The 17249-nt window shown below is 34.5% G+C and overlaps 1 protein-coding gene across 2 annotated transcripts; it reads right to left on the bottom strand.

The window, feature by feature from the left end:
* Nucleotides 1–692: 692 nt before the first annotated feature.
* Nucleotides 693–16746, bottom strand: LOC107832281 (potassium channel SKOR-like). Of its 2 annotated transcripts, none has more exons than XM_075227643.1 (13): nt 16173–16746; nt 10008–10232; nt 9673–9935; nt 8830–9169; nt 6048–6343; nt 5011–5091; nt 4222–4320; nt 3598–3819; nt 3280–3468; nt 2833–2908; nt 2458–2752; nt 1439–1560; nt 693–1094 (listed from the first exon to the last, which is right to left on the bottom strand). In XM_075227643.1, exons 3-13 carry the CDS (start codon nt 9694–9696, stop codon nt 853–855), a joined length of 1986 nt encoding a protein of 661 aa, XP_075083744.1. In that variant the 5' UTR covers nt 9697–9935; nt 10008–10232; nt 16173–16746; the 3' UTR covers nt 693–852.
* Nucleotides 16747–17249: the final 503 nt, after the last annotated feature.

Raw genomic sequence — 17249 nt, 5'->3', positions numbered from 1 at the left:
ATTTAATGGGCACAACTGAAAGACAATAGCATATGAAATAGCACATGGTTTTGCATTTTGGTAATCTAACCATCACTTTCTAAGTCTGGCCACAAATTTCAACCCATGTGTTTAAAATATTTTTGTTTTGATCAAGTCAAGATCATGTTGATTCAACCTATAAATGTTAACAGGGTGAATATAAGATCATTTTAGAAGACAGTCATGTTGAATCAACGTTAATCTCAATAGAGTCAATATAAGATCTCTTTCGGAGCTTGTGATAATTTTCTTACTGTCCACTCGGTTCATTCTAATTAAATTGGAGTAAATAGAAAAATGCCAGAAGGAAGGGGACCTTGGAGGAATTGTAAAGTTGTCTCTGTGTGACCTATAAATCACGGGTTCAAACCGTGGAAGCAGCTACTAATGCTTGCATTAAGGTAAGCTGTCTACGTCACACCCTTGGGGTACGGCCTTTCTCCAGACCCTACGTGAATGCGGGATGCTTTGTGCACCGGGCTGCCAGAAAAATGCCAGCCAGAAGATGGAATCTAATTAAGCTCGTGTTTTGGACAAGTAAAGGGAAACATTGCAGTAATGGCAGAATCCTGCCCCAAAGACTGGCTTCAGCCGGAAAATGTAGATTTATGTTACAAATAGAGAAATTGATAATGCAAGGTACAAGTACCAAAAAACTACAAATAACACTAGAGAAGCATAAACTGCTACAGTGGATTTATATCTCATTTGAAAAATCATCACTCAAAGCAATGAGTAACTACAAGAGATTCTATTTCATCTTCAACTTGGTTGCAATATATACAAACCCCAAAGCTACACAGGATATAACTATATATAGACGAGGTACTCTCAAGTTGTTTCACTGATCAAGTACAACTTCTGACCATCAGAAATCAAACCTATATCAAGTATTTTACCTGCATCTTCTGATAAAATACAAGAGCCAGATGGAAAGTTGAGTTGTTCCGATGCTGTAGTAACGAGCTCTTCCATACTCTTAGGTATCCACAGTACAACACCATGTTTCCTGAGATCCTTGGGCTCCCATGGGTGGAAATGAAACACAGTACACTTCCGTGGGTGCATTTTTTCTGTTATACACAGATTATATGGTTAGCGAGCTTGAAAAAGTTTAGCTAATAGAAAAATGTAGCTAATAAAAGAAGTTATAGCCCAGCTATTCAGCTTTTGGGAGAAGAGTAATGATTGATGACCTACAGGTAATAATGAACATTCAGTTAACCCTTGTCTTGTTCCTCTTCAAGTCACTTTTTCTTGCTTTTTGGTCTTTGGTTTATGTGAGTAATAAAGGGGAGCGAGTGAAGCAAGGGAGTTTCCCAGATCAAATATAGGTACCACATAAAGGGTATTATTATAAACTCCTAAACAGAAATATTTTTCCATTGCATTTGGTGAAAGTGTTCATTTGTAATACCTGAGATCTCGTGTGGAGCAATAGGGAATTCCGATATCTGAGTTGATTTTGCTTCTTCCATAAGCTTGGTCAATTGATTGTTTCCACTTAGTCTAGCTTCATCAAATGGAGTATTCCCCCATCTGCAACATAACAAGTTCCCTTAAAGTTTTAAGCGGCTAACTAGCACAGATATGCACAATTCAGCTAAAGAGCAACCACGATGATTCACCTCGATTAGCCTTAAAACTTGAAGGAAAAAAACTACACCAAGCTCAGGAGAAGAATTGACTAAGAATCTAATAAGCTCGACCTAGAAATAAAACTACCCCATGTCTCCAGTGATCATGTACAATACAAGGCATTTTGAGCTTGAACCATGATGGACTTAACAACAAGCTCTCCTAGGTCATCAAAGAGATATTTTTATAACAGGTTTAACCTCAAGAAAATTGTGTTGGGATCTTTCCTCATGTTTGAGAATTCATTCACATTCTTGATTCGTCTCTATCTCGTTAAGTCGATGACAGGAAAAATACGAAAAGCAATTGTCTAACTTACGATTTCACTGATTAGTGAACAGAAAATCTCACTTTTCACAAGCCTGGAATTGAAGCAGTTAATTTTAAAAGCATGAATCTCAAATTGATTGGGCATTACTATGCTATAATTCAAAAAATAGTACGAGTAAAAGTTCTCAGTCGTAGTTGATAGGTTAAAGGACGCAAGATTCAAGAACATAATTATGCCTCAATCCCAACTCCCAAGCTAGTTGGGGTTGGCTATATGAATTTGCACTATCCATTTCACTACATTTGGAACCGGATGCAAGATTCAACAATCAACAGGAAATAAATTACTCTCTTATAAGAATTTTCAAATACTGATAGCAACAATATAAAGTAATTTTCATGTTTCCCAACAAATTAGGCACGTAAGTCTACCTTAAGTGTATGACAAAAGGTAGCTTGCTCTAAACTAAAGATTCCATACTGAGCGTAAGAAGTGACTACAATAATGTAGCAATAATTAGCTGGTACCTGTCTTTTGAGAAAACAGAAGCACCAGCTCCCAGAAGCAATCTTGCCATCGTGAATAATCCTTGAGAAGCCGCTACATGGAGTGGTGTTCGGTGATCATAGTCTTTAGAGTCTGGATCAATACCATTGGACAACAGCCTTCGTAGTAGATCTGAATCCCCTTTTGCAACCAACACACACAAAAAGCTACCAGCATTTTCGATCTTCAAGAAAGCACCTTCCTTAACAAGTAATGAAGCAACACGATCGTGTCCATTCTTGATAGCTTCAAACAGCGGTGTGTTGTCAAAATTGTCTATTTGGAGAAGAGCATGAGTTACAATTATATTTGAGAAGAAGGAAGTTCACAGGTGAAGTTCAGTTTGGAAAACTTACCTGAAGCATTGAGATCAACACCTTCTTGGATAAGGAAAAGAGAGATGTCTTCATATCCTCTGGACGCTGCAAGATGCTGTTCATAACAAAACCTTGATTAGGAATATTTTTTCACTCTATCTTCAGCCTTATTTTAGACTCATTTGGTTTGCTTATTTTTCTTAGACAGAATCAGTATTTTGATAAGCAGCACCTGAAACTTAATAACCCATATTCCTTAAAGGAGAATCCTTCCAAACCGTGCTCTATGATTTACTAATTTGCACACCCAAGAAAGAAATTCATGAGCTTGGAAACAAAACTGATTATGAACAAAAAGAAAATCCCACTCATGAACTGACAATAGCTACTCATAACAAACTTTTTGTAAAATAAACAACTCGTCAGAAAATCGAGAAGAAGTAATGGAACAGAAATAATATATGTTTCCATTGGCTAAACCCATACCAAAGGAGATCTTCCATCATAATCTTTCTTGTTGGGATCAGCTCCAGCTCGGATCAGACTCTTCAGCTGGTGCAAATCACCATGATAAGCTGCACTATTCACTTTCAAAGCAAGCTCAGCCTCTTGTTTCCCAATATGGAATGTAATATCTGACTCCACTTGCTTCACACGAAGATCAGAATCCTTTCCCTGTCAGTTTAAGACTGCTTTTAGGCCTTTTGAGTCCATAGGTAGTTCTAATGCAAAAGCAGTTAATTTCCAAAAGGAGAAATACAATTAGTAAGGGTCAAGAACGGTATGCCACCTAAGACAGATTACCTCTAATAAGTTAGTCAAAATTCTTCTCCCGTCATGAAAGTAGATCTCCAAAATATTTGAAAACAATTGCTTATCAATCTGTATGAGTCTGCAGAGTTCACAAACACGGACAGTATATGGTTGTGGAATGTTGCAAAGAATGGATATTTCCCCAAACGAGCTATTTGGCTCAAGAAGTGCTACTGTCTCTTCTGACCCATCTTTCCCTATACCAATTTCCTCCTGGACCAAGATAACCACAATAAGTCTCAAACTATTAGCTGCAACTTGACGTCAAACATGATTAGACAATTCGGCAGTTGTAATATTTGTGAAAAGGTTGGAGCAATGGAAAACTAGAAAACAGGCAGCTATTTTCTCTCCTTTTCTAGAGTTTCTGATCACACCATCACAGTCTAACAATTTCCTACCTACAATTTGGGAACCAAGTCCATGAATAGATCCAGAAACCAGTGATAAAGGTTTGAAAACCTAAGCTAACACATGGTAGAAAATACATTTTCTAAGCCGACAAAATAATATAAGCTTATTATAGCATAAAAGGTGCACGGTAGTAAATACTGAGCAGCCATAACATTGATTCTCGAAATATGGAGCAGCACTAATAATAGTAGAACGATGTACCAGAACACCATGACAGACAAAATAAAGTTGGTCTATGACATGCCCTTGTTCCATGATCACTTCTCCTGGAAGGAAAAATTCTTCACGCACTCGAGTTACCTGAATTGTTTTCAAAAAATCAGTAACTCTCAATCAGCACTAGATTTATCTTCTTTAACTGGGCCCAATAATAATCAAACAGAAAGGTGTGAGGAGGCAAGAATTCAAAGATATACATTAATTAAGAGTAGAGAGAAGAAGCATGCATGTCAAATTGTTTAGCGGAGTGTGACAATGCAGGTTGAAAAGGCAGAAAAGCATATGTCTACATGCAGAAAAAAACCCCAATAAAGTTACCTAGGACCAGTTCTTCAAATATGTTATCAACCTAGTATCCCAATCTTGCCTCTCCTTGGGGGAAAGTAAAACAGGTAAAACTCATTAAGCACATTGAAGAAGTACGACCTGCTATACAATTTAATTAAGCAGGCGAACTTGAACTAAAGACGTATTATCTAAGCCGTTTATAAAATTTAGAACATAAGCAAAGACCAGATGTTAGATTAGTGACTCACTATGGAACATATGGTGTGGGCCTTCTATTCTTTTTCAGCTTCAGGGATCAGTATAGCAAGTGATGAGGATCTATATATAAAAGCCATCCTTTTCTAGAGGTGTGGCAAAGTATCTCATATACTACCATGGATCTCAATTAGTGTGAAAATGAAAAGACCTCTTCAGAAAAGAGAGGAGGATAGAAACACTGTTTTGAGATTAAAATAACAATGATTGACCAAGAAAGTAACTTACAATTTGACTTATGAATTCTGAGGAGCAGCCCCTGAAAAGAGGAATATTTTCAATGCAAGACTGATATAATGTCTGGGATATCTGCAAAAAGGTTGAAGTTTTTGTCATAGTGTTACTGAGCGAATGCTATATGCATCGGCAGTGAAAAGCAAAGGTCAAAATAAAAGGCAAGAAAGATTACAAACTTTAGATGTAAATAACCCCCCACCCAAAAAATATTCATGCATAGTATCTTGCTTCTTTTAAAGTCACAATGTGTGGTTTTTTCTACCCTATGATAATTCCAGAGGGGCTCTGTGGGTGTGGAAAACCTAATGCTTTCTGCTCCAACCCTATTAACAAATCCCAAAATAGCACAACCAGAAAATTGTTTTTTATAACCGTGGTGTCCAGGCCAGCTTGTGCGAACCTCGACTAGTTGCACGGGATACTTGCTACCTCCTACCAGCAACAGGTACCAGGTAACTCTGTCCACCAAGGCTTGGACAGATTGGAAGAAATCACCTAGTGTTTTTTGTCTTCGGGATTTGAACATGAGACCTCATGGTTCTCAAGCCACTTCATTGATCACTAGGCCACAACCTTAGGTGCATAACCAGATAATTGTGTTACCAATGAATGATCTCTCGCAACAGACTTGCGGAACTGAAAACCGTCCTACGGTAGCGAAATTCCTTCTCGCATAATTAGTGACCTGCAATGTTGTAACAACTGCCCGACCACATACATATACATTTATTTGTCTGTGTGTGACAGAATTAGATTTATATTTCAGAACCCACGACATCTAAGTTATAGATCCGCCACTTTTTTTTACATACCTATTAATCTCTCCACCTGTAACAAAGGAAAACTAACTCGTAATTAACTCGTATGTTCCAAATATAGCACTTTAAGTGAGGAAAACAAAAAAGAAACCCAGCAATTCAAAGAATTGAAACTAGCTGATTCTAATGTCCTAGAGTACTTGAAATTCAATGAATATAGGGCCATGCAAACAATCAATTACATGGAGATTTTTCCTTTTGTTTATTTACCTTGGCACGGATTGAGATGGGAAGGTCCTGAAGAACAGCTGCATCAGTGTAAGCGCTTTCATATTGTAATCGCAAGTGATCTTTAATTTGAGTACGAATTTCTCTTCCGAGTCTATTTCTGTTCATATAGTTCATAAGATCTGTCATTTTATCCCTGTATCGGACAGTTTTTGATCCCTTGACAATCAGTGCTGTCATATTACCGATCAAATAAGCACCAAGAATCATGTCAAAAGAGACATAAACCATTACGAATATCATTTCCCTCAGATTGACTGCATGTATGTCACCATAGCCTGTAGGACCGAAATACACCTTCTACTATTAGTAGGATGTGATTGCATATCCAGAAAAGGTATATAAAGAATGTCATGAATTAGGAAGAGAATGTTCAAATTAATACTTAGCATGACGAAAGAAAAGAAATCTTCCTTCAAAATGTATGATTTTTTTTCAAAACAAACGACTTCTTTTTATATAGCCTTCAAATAATTTCTTCTGGTTAAATTATTCCTCTTAGTAGTACCAATTTATGAATATTTATATTTATCCATATTCAACAGTACTATCTTCCTATTTTTTGGTTTACCTATTTCCTCTTTTATCTTTTTCTTGGTGCAGGGAAGGGGATGTAGATAAGATCTCATGCATGATACTAGTGATAACTTGATGTGCACATACAATCATTCAATTTTTATGACTACTCAGTTCAACGCTGCCAAATTGATTATTTGTAAATAAAGATAACAGGACATCTCGGAAACAGAAATGAAACATGCATATTTTGAGATCCACCGGGTGTCACGCATTCAGTTTCGTTGATACGCTCAAAACATGCATAAATAGTGGATTAATTGGAAAAGAATGATTACTTAGGCAAATCTAAAGGTATAAAGGTTAGAGCTCCCTTTAGAGGATTAGAATAGATTGAAAAGCCATAACAAGCACTACCACTGTCAGCCAAACCATATTACTTTGTACTATTTCAGACCTGCAGTTGAGGATACTTCTATGATTCAGACATCCGATATAGGATGAGGTTACCAATTCAGACCTGCAGTTGAGGATACCTCTGGGTGCTAGAAAAAATGATCAGAACATGTGGCAAGGGGTCTTGGATAGATGTGCAAATAAACTGGTTCCCGGGAAGAAACAATATTTATCTATGGGAGGTAGAGACATTGATAAAAAAGTGTGTTAGATGGAATGCCAACCTACCTGATGGCCCTCTTTGCTATGCCTGTTGCAGTGGAGAAAAAGATAAACACCATAAGGAATAATTTTCTATGGAATGGCAATGCTACTAAAAAGAAAATGCATTTAGTCAAATGGCAAGTGGTGTTGAATGATAAAGAAGGGGGTGGCTTGGGGATAAGGAATTTGAAAGAGCTTACTTTTTAAATGGTTATGGAGATTTACTCATGAAGGGGATAAGGTATGGAAGAAGCTGATCAATGCTATTTATGGAATCAAGACTGCTTGGAGACCTTCCTCTTTACACTTGAACGCAAAAGGAGGCATTTGGAAGTGTATTAGTAAACTTTGGGAAGAATTTCTGAAATTTACTAAGCTGGAAGTTGGGAATGGGCAAAGAATTAAATTCTGGACAGATTTATGGATAGGGGAGGAATGCTTGAAATCTAAGTATCCTACTCTATTCAATTACTCTGTTAATAAGGGTTGTGATTGCTTACACAGAGACAGGATGGAAAGTGGAGCTCAGAAGAAACTTGAACGACTGGGAGGTAGATGACTACTGTTTCTTACTTCAGCAGCTTGACTCAGTCTCAATTAATCATAGTAAGGTGGATGCACTGATCTGGCCAGAGGATAAGGATAAAAAGTTTTCAGTCAGAAGCTGTTATAATATGCTGATTAAGAAGTCAAGTCACAGGGTTAATAATTGGCCATGGAAGATGATATGGAAGACAAAAGCTCCAGTCAAGGTGGCATGCTTTGGCTGGATAGCAACCTGGGAAGCATGTTTGACGCAAGATAATTTGCAAAAAAGATGTTTTAATCTTAGCAATAGATGCTATCTGTGTGAAGGAGATCTAGAATCAGTGAATCATATTTTGCTTCATTGTAGAATTGCTAGACAATGCTGGGATTTATTCTTAAACATCTGTGGAATCTCTTGGGTAATGCCACAGATTGTTAGGAGCTTGTTGGAAGAGTGGCATAATGAAAGAGTACCTAGAAGACTGAAGCAAATATGGAGAACCATCCTATTATGCATCTTCTGGACTTTATGGCTGGAAAGGAACCGGGCTTGTTTTGAAGGACACAGGGAGCACATTTTTAGAATTAGAAACAAATGTATTCACAGCTTGTTTTATTGGTGTAAAAGCAGTGTATCAGTGGAATAACAACAGTTTTTTGAGTTTCTGGATCTACTAGGAGTTCTGTAGGATATGGTTGTTTTGGGGTGTTTTTTGTAACTTGTTGTACCATCTTCGTACCTTATTAATGAAACCTTTACCTTATCAAAAAAAAAAAAATCCTAAACTTAATCTAGTCCATAGAAGATAAAATGAACACAAATTGGAGGGCAAAGGTTTCAGTTCTAGTCCTGGATGGAAACTGCCACATGTTGAACTTCAACTTCGGGGTGTGAGAACTTTATAATTGTCAAATGAAATCTAGAGACACAACTTATATCATATGACACAAAATAAGAAGTATCTTTGCAGGCAAAATGTCTGCACCATCCGTTTTAGAACTGGAATATACTTTTTAGATATTTAAGACAGTGAAACTTGAAAGGAAGCAATAGACATACCCACAGTTGCCATAGTGACAATTGCAAAATACAGAGAAGTGATGTATCGCCTCCAGAGATCAATCTCTCTAAAGTGTGAATAACTGTAGTCTCCCAGGGTCAAACTCCCAATCCATGTGTAACCTTCTTTCTCTTCAGGCAGAGTGGTAGCCAAAAAGTAAAAGATGCAAGCTGCTGTATGCGTGCAATAGAGTTCAACAACGATAAGTTTTAATATCCTAGTGAAGAGAAAATTGATCCGAATATCTTTCTCCATCTTCTGAAAAAAGTCATTGACTCGGCGCACCCTGCATAACCTAATCCATAAAAGGTATCTCAATCCCTCTTTTTTGCCAGCAGCCTGATTATTTCAAATGGAGCAGCGTTAGTTTAAAAAGCACTACTTGAATCAAGTATCTAACATGAAATGCAGGTATCAGTTCATTTAAAATTTTGGTCTTCGCCAAGAGTATAACTAATAGGAAATAAAGTAGAAAAAAAGAGCTTCCACTCCATTGTCTTGCTGACAAGAAAGCTTTCGTTTCTCTTTACTAGGTTGCATGGAAGTTAATGGAGAGAGGAGCATATTAAGACAAGTGAGCTTATCAATTTATTTAAGTATAGTTATGCCTCTGAGCCTCTCAAGAATGGATGCTTACATTTACAAGCTATGGAGAGATGAGCAAATTTTTAAATGAATGTCACCAAACAGCAGTTTAATCCTCCCTATTGTTCATCATTATCATATTCTCTAATAACTTCCAAATACTGGTTTGCTTTGCATTTTCTAGAACATCTGGCGGATGTCCAAAATTAAGTAAAAGATTGACTGATTAAATGGTGCTAGGGAATTAAAAAGTGTACCTTATAAATGTTATCCCACGGCATGCAACTGAGAAAATCCAAGATAAAATGAGTTTTCAAGTACCTGCAATGAGAGAAGATCAGCTAAAGTACTTAAAAGGCATACCTTCTGTTGCATCCCTCTAGGTGGTGGATTCAGAATTTAGACGCAGAGAGTTTTGAAACTATAGGATGGATTCTGAAATGTTTATATAACTTTATCTATATTTGTTTTTAACACGTATATACTAGATTCGGCCATGAAACACTAGGTTCTGCCCAACCTGCGAAACGATGGTAGAATTCGTCACTATCTTTGTGCAAAATAGTAAAGTATGAGGAAAAAGGGGACTGACCGAAGAGCAATAGGGGTTCGTTTATGCACCATCTTGTAGGTCTGACTATCTCTGTAAGCTACAAAGAATTGCACGACTATGTCGACAAGAAAAGCTATTTGGCCACAAATGTCTAAGAGAAAAAGTTTCCTGGGCAATCCCGTGAAGAATGCAAACTCCATTGGAGTAAAAAAAGATGAATAAATCGCCCAAATCAGGATAAACTTCTCCCATATCTTGTACCACCTGCATCAAGTTTTCTAGATTATCAGTTTGAAATGTCAAAGAAATTTTCCCTGAGGCTTAAAGGAGGTAAGAGATATGAAACCACTTTTGGCGCGAAAATAATTTACTAGAATAGAGAAAGCAACTGACGAAAATAAAAAACTTTCATAATTTTCTTTCCATTATTGAATGATGTATTACAAAGAGTAAAATGAGAGTTATTTGTAAAAAAAATTATCAAGTTAACACATTTCATTTTATGAGTTAATACATTTCTACCTAAAAGATAATAATATGTAATCATTAAAAAAATAAAATTAGTGTCTGAATTATAAAACTTGTTCTCCACCACCACAAGTTAATCTGTACTAATAGCACAAATTTTTATTTACAGTGTGAGTATATATTGCGGCGGACCTAAGATTTGAAAGTGGCGGTAGCACTACTATCGAATAAAATGCCGGAGCAAGAATCAAACTCCGGCAAAAGCACTAAAGTCAAGTTGTGACTCCCAACAACCAATGCAATTGTTTAAAAGTTAAGTGTTATGGTGCCAATCAAAATATATATACATGTTATTTAAGATACGGAAAAGGGTCAGAAATGCCCTTAACGTATTAGAAATGACTCAAAAATGCCCTCCTTCCACCTATGAGTTCAAATTTACCCTTAATGTTATTTTTAGGCTTAAAAATACCCCTCTCTTAACGGAAAGATGACATGGCATTGATAGGCATTTTAATTAAATATGTAGCATTTATTTAGTCTGAAAAAAGTGAATTTTTTTTACTAAAAACTGAAAAAAATGAAAATATTTTTTTTTCAGTTTTTACAAAAAACCTGCTTTAAAAAAAGCTGAAAAATATTTTCTAAAATAATATTTTTGTAAAAACTGAAAAAAAAAAAAAACTGAAAAGTAATTTTCTAAAGTAATGTTTTTGTAAAAGCTGAAAAAAAATATTTCCTCTTCTTCTTCCCTCTTTATTTGTCCATATGCTTTCTTAGTTCATTTTTATATATTTTAGTTCTTCTAATGAGTCAGTATATCAAAACTGAAATATTTTCGTTTTTTTTCAGTTTTTAGTAAAATAAAATTCATTAGTCTCGAAAAATGTAGCATTTATTTAGTTAAACATGTAGCATTTATTTAGGAATAGTTTGGCTTTTTGAGTTCTGAAAAAATGATATTTTAATTAAACATATATCATTTATTTAGTCTGGAAAAAAGTGAATTTGTTTTTACTAAAAACTGGAAAAAAAAACGAAAATATTTCAGTTTTGATGTACTAACTCATTAGAAGAACTAAAATATATAAAAAATGAACTCAGAAAGCATGTGGACAAACAAATAAGGAAGAAGAAGAGGAAATATTTTTTTTCAGCTTTTACAAAAATATTACTTTAGAAAATTATTTTTCAGTTTTTACAAAAATATTATTTTAGAAAATATTTTTTAGCTTGTTTTAAAGTAGTTTTTTTTTGTAAAAACTAGAAAAAAAAATATTTTTATTTTTTCAGTTTTTAGTAAAAAAAAATCACTTTTTTCCAGACTAAATAAATGCTACAGATTTAATTAAAACAGAAAAGGGTCAGAAATACCCTTAACGTATTAGAATTGGCTCAAAAATATCCTCCTTCCACCTATGGGTTCAAATTTGCCCTTAATGTTAAAATGTCCATCAATGCCATGTCATCTTTCCGTTAAGAGAGGGGTATTTTTAAGCCTAAAAATAACATTAAGGGCAAATTTGAACTCATAGGTGGAAGAAGGGCATTTTTGAGTCATTTCTAATACGTTAAGGGCATTTCTGACCCTTTTCCGTTTAAGATATGTACACATATATACATATAGTATTTTTTTGAAATTATCGGGGACCTATGAACCTCGCCTCTAAGGGTAAATAAGTTAAATTCAGCTTTTATTACTATGATGTTTCTTTGTAAATTTAATTTTTGTAACGTCACTAATAATTAAACTTAACGCCATTGATTGCGCACAATGCTTTCATGTCACACTTTACTGTAACACCCCAAACTTTAAACAGAGTCCCACATTGGCAAAACACAAGAGGAATGTTGAGTATATAAGTTACCATGCGTTAGACCTTGGTGACGCGTTTTAAACTCGTGAGGGCCCAGGCCCAGAGCGGACAATATCACTAACGGGCTCAGAGCGGACAATATCACTAGTGGGCTCAGGCCCAGAGCGGACAATATAAACACAACTCGCTAGTGATATTATCCGCTCTGGACCTGGGCCTTCACGGGTTTAAAACGCGTTACTAAGGTATAACGTTTGAGGTGTTACATTTAGAGTCTCAGCTCTAAGCAGCAATGCAATCCACGGTATTCCACACTGTCAACCCACTAGCAGCTCTTCTTTTCTTCTAGCCCATAAATCTCGTGATCTTCTGCTTCTTTTTTCTGATTTCTCTTATTTATCTTGTTGCTACTTTTCTCCTTTTTCTTCTCCCTCCTCCTCCTCCTCAAATCTCTCTACTTAAACTCCGGATCCACTAGTCCAAATAAAATCAATTCTTTATCGAATTATACCACATTATTACCGTACATATTTTTCAACTATTTATTTATGAAATACTATAAACAAGTTAAATATGAATGGATGAAATAATACAAACAACAATACGCTCATATCACCAAAAGGGACAATTTATTCTCTTAGCATTCTATAATCTGTTTTAGCAACTAACTTGCCATTTTTTTTCCTTCAAATTACCAATCAAGACGTACTATAGAAGTTATTATAAAATTGACCTCTTGAACTTGACTAGTGCAAATAATCTTTGCATGGTTATGTATGAAAATCAATCTGTATTAACAATTTGTTGAATAATCATCATACTTGTACAATCCCACCTAACTCCAGCATTTTCACATGTAGCAACGTATACATAAGAGTGCAGGTGGAGCCTCTCGCCGATTATTTTTTTGTCTTCAAGTTTCGTTAGTCTAGATCCAATCGAACCAAACTCACAAAAGCTACTACTTGAGAAGTCTAAGAAAGGTGACCACTGGAGTGGACCCCTTAATTAAATTTGAAATGGTTGTTTGTGATTTAATCTTAAATCAGTGGTAGGTTAAATTACACGTGGACACTAACAAATGAATTAATATAAATATTAATATTGAAAAATAAATTCAATTAAACATATATATAAAAGAAAAAAGGAAACAAAAAAAGAACGGCTGATAAATGACAATTCTCAAATGTTGCTTTCAGCCTTTCAGGTGCAGTTGTAACATGATAGGAGGAGAGGCAGGCAGGTAGCTTATCTGCAATAAAAGTCTTTTTCTTTTTCTTTTTTCTCCTTGCTTTTTTTCAAAAAAGAATTGTGTTAACAACAATTAAGCTAGGGGTGTATATAGATCGGGTTGGTTCGGTTTTTCTCAAAACCAAATCAAACCAACTATATCGGTTTGGATTGGTTCGGTTTTGACCGATTTTTCGGGTCTTTTTCTCCTTGCTTTTTTTATAAAAACAAATTGTGTTAACAACAATTAAGCCCTTAAATGTAGGGGTATATATAGACCGGGTTGGTTCGGTTTTTCTCAAAACCAAACCAAATCAACTATATCGATTTGGATTGGTTCGGTTTTGACCGATTTTTTGGGTTTTTTGTTACTTAAATATTATTTCAATCTTACTTTGTTAAATTTTTGATAAGTAAATATATATTTAGTAAAAATTTAAAAAATTGACAAACATATTATCTATTAAATATTATTATGCGATAATTTACTTAGTAACATATGATAGTTTTTAGTCGTCTGACAATAATTTTTCGTTGATGTACACTTTCAACGTTAACCGAATTTAATGATTAAACATAAAAATTAATATGATGCTTAAATAATAATAACCACTTCAAATTCGAATAAAGAGATACCTAAATAATATAAAAATTTAATAGATCTTGACATATGAATATGAAAGAACAAAAAGATTGACGTATTTCAGTAACACTTAATAAGAAAGTAATCATACAACCCATTATTTAAGGTTAATAAATATGGAGCACTTCATATTTTTATAAAATATTATATCCCGTAAGAAAATTCTAAATATTTCTAGACATTTTTTAAAGAAAATTCTATATAAAAGCTTAAAAGTATATATAAAATTAGTATATATTTATATGTCGGTTTGATTCGAGTTTTTTTACTTAATATCAAACCAAATCAAACCAAACCTAGTCGGGTTATTTAATCGGTTTGGTTTGACTTTTCGATTTGATGCGATTTTTCCGATTCTATTTGTACACCCTACTTAAATGCATCATGTATTATCACATGATATGCAAAGATTAGTCTGTATTGTGATGGTGAAATGGATTAGGCAATCCAAAACGAAGGTATATGAGTAACCATTTAAAGGACCAAAGGTCCAAACTGCAAAACTTGATAGAGGGGGAACCAAATTCATGGCCAGAAGATTTATTCGGCTTCTGTTTGTAGTTTCTTACAGTGACACATTTCGTTTTATAAGCTAAGCTGACGAACTTCCTTTAGTTAGGTCATATATATGTATTTTTTTCAATAAAAATTAAAGAAATCGTAAAATTCTTAACAGACTTTTTAATTCTCATAACATTATTAGACTAATCCTTAATCATCACTATTAAATCAATATATCCTTCTTGATAATGATATTACTGCAGTAAAAATAATCTGATAATTATGACAAGTAATGCAACAACAAACTTTTGAGATTAAAATGAGGAATTATTATTTTTATTTATTCAAACACATTTTTCTGGCAATTTATTTATGTGCATTAAATATTTTGTAGAAATTTAATTTCATTGAACACGCAACACGAGTATATATGGTACTCCCTCTATTTCATTTTATGTGTCTACGTTACTATTTGGGGAGTCTACAATATTTATTTTTGACCATGAGTTTCTTAAATATTTTAAAAGTATTTTAAAATATAAGTTGTTATGATTCTTTCTATGTAATTTTCAAATATGTAAATTTTATTTCAAAAAAAAATAAAAAAATCTATGTCTAATTTTATGGTTAAAATTAAGAACTTTGACCCTCATATTCCGAATCAAGTCACAAAGGGAGTAAATGATTTCTTACGGGGAGTATCAAGTTAAAGCCGAACTATCAAAGGGGATGGAGGGAGTAAATTTTACGCAAAACCGAGCACTCCCTCCATTTCAATTATATATGACATAGTTTGATTCGGCACAAAATTTGAGGAAAAAAAGACTTTGAAACTCACATAGAGTTTAAAAGCTTTTGCGGGTACTTTTATTTGAGTGACTATAAAATCTTCTCATTAAATTGAGTAAATAAAAAAATTTTATTTTCAAATTTCAAAAAAATGAGTTCCAGAGACATATTCCATTCATATCGATTTGGGATTTTTCGCACCATATTTTGATCTGTCTCTTCTTCGATCCGCAAAATATATAATTTTTTTGAAATAAACTAATTATTTATGTAACACATTTTTTGAAAGTGTGTTACATATAGAAAGAATGTTACTTCTATGCTTGTATTAAATTTTTACTTGTAGAAGAATGCTAAGCACTACTAATATATACAGCAGTATTTATGTAACTGGAAATTTGAAGATGAAGTAATTAATATGAGTAGCACCAATAGTCTTATAGAGTCAAACTAATGGTGAATGTTCTCCCTAAACCCAATGAATCTTCTCGAATGTCCATAGGTCCCCTCGCACACCTAATACGCAAAATCCTCGCCGGGAATAACGCTTTTCTCACACGTAAATGATTCTTCTCTGACACTCAAAAATAACAAGTCGCCATTGTTTTTCTGCAAAGCTACTGAGACAGTAATTTTTACGTTTCTCTTCCAATTAACAGCCTCTTTTCAACCAAGTAAAGAGAGAGAGAGAGAGAGAGAGAGAGAGAGAGAAATTTACAGTCTCTTTCAAAAACTAAAGAGAGAGAGAGAGCGTACCGGTCATCGGGATAAATAACGGAACCTTGAGAGAGGCCTTTGATGCCATTGATGACGTTTTCTCTGCTAAACCTCGAGTGAGTACTGGAGTCCAGTCCAAGCTCCTTCTCCATTAACGCATATCTTCTACTACTTCTCGACGATTTCGTCAAATCCTCCATTTTATACTCTGCGCCTGAATCTCTTCTACTAATATTCCTCTCTTCCTCTACTTCTCTCCTCATCATCGACATCTTCAACCGCACTACAAAATTCACAGATCTCACGCACTGTTCTTTAAAGTAAATATTTCTCTGTTTTTGCAGCAACTGGAATCGATTTTCCTAGTAATGTATCAAATGCGTTGACTGATATCGATCATCGTCCTTGTATTGAACATCTAGAAAGTTCTTTGGAGTAAAGAGAAATATCCTGAAGAATTGAAAATATTGATTTCACGAGAAAATTGTCTAATCTATGGCTATAGATAGACGAGCCTGAGATTTAGACAGAGATTTTATTCAGAGGGTGAACTTTTTGGAGAAAAGGGGAGGAGGAGGGAAGAGGTATTTATATGAAACTCAAACTCTGCCGCAATTATTAATTTCTCTATCTATATACGTTTTTAAATAATCCAAACTAGTAAAATAAAAAATCGTTGGCGTTACGTGTATACCATACAGTTGTACTGAATGTGATGTAATAAGCGTACAGTTGTTCCCGCAGAAAAGTAAATTAAATACTCTCTCTATCATATTTTATGTTTCATGTTTGTTAGACACGAAAAATGTCTAATTTGCCTCTTAATTTTTGCAAAATGATCTAACTTTACCTTTAGTTAATAGCTGGGTTAGATTTATCTTTGTCGCTATAAAAGTAAGCTAAATTTGTCCCTAGGGACTAAAATGATAAGTTTTTCAACACGTGACCCTCTTTATGAGTGAACACGATTAATCTTACATTGTATTTATGGTTCATATTTGCTCCTAAACTTAGCGAAATAATTCAGATTTGATCAATATTTTTCTCAGTTACCATTCCTCATCTCTCGAATCTCAAAAACACCATTTGAAGACCACTACTAGTCTATCACCACTT

The sequence above is a fragment of the Nicotiana tabacum genome, chromosome 13 (genome assembly GCF_000715075.1).
Source record: "Nicotiana tabacum cultivar K326 chromosome 13, ASM71507v2, whole genome shotgun sequence".
In the NCBI taxonomy this organism is placed as follows: Eukaryota; Viridiplantae; Streptophyta; class Magnoliopsida; order Solanales; family Solanaceae; genus Nicotiana; species Nicotiana tabacum.
Note: the sequence above shows the minus strand (reverse complement) of the source record. Positions and strands in the feature narration are given on the sequence as shown.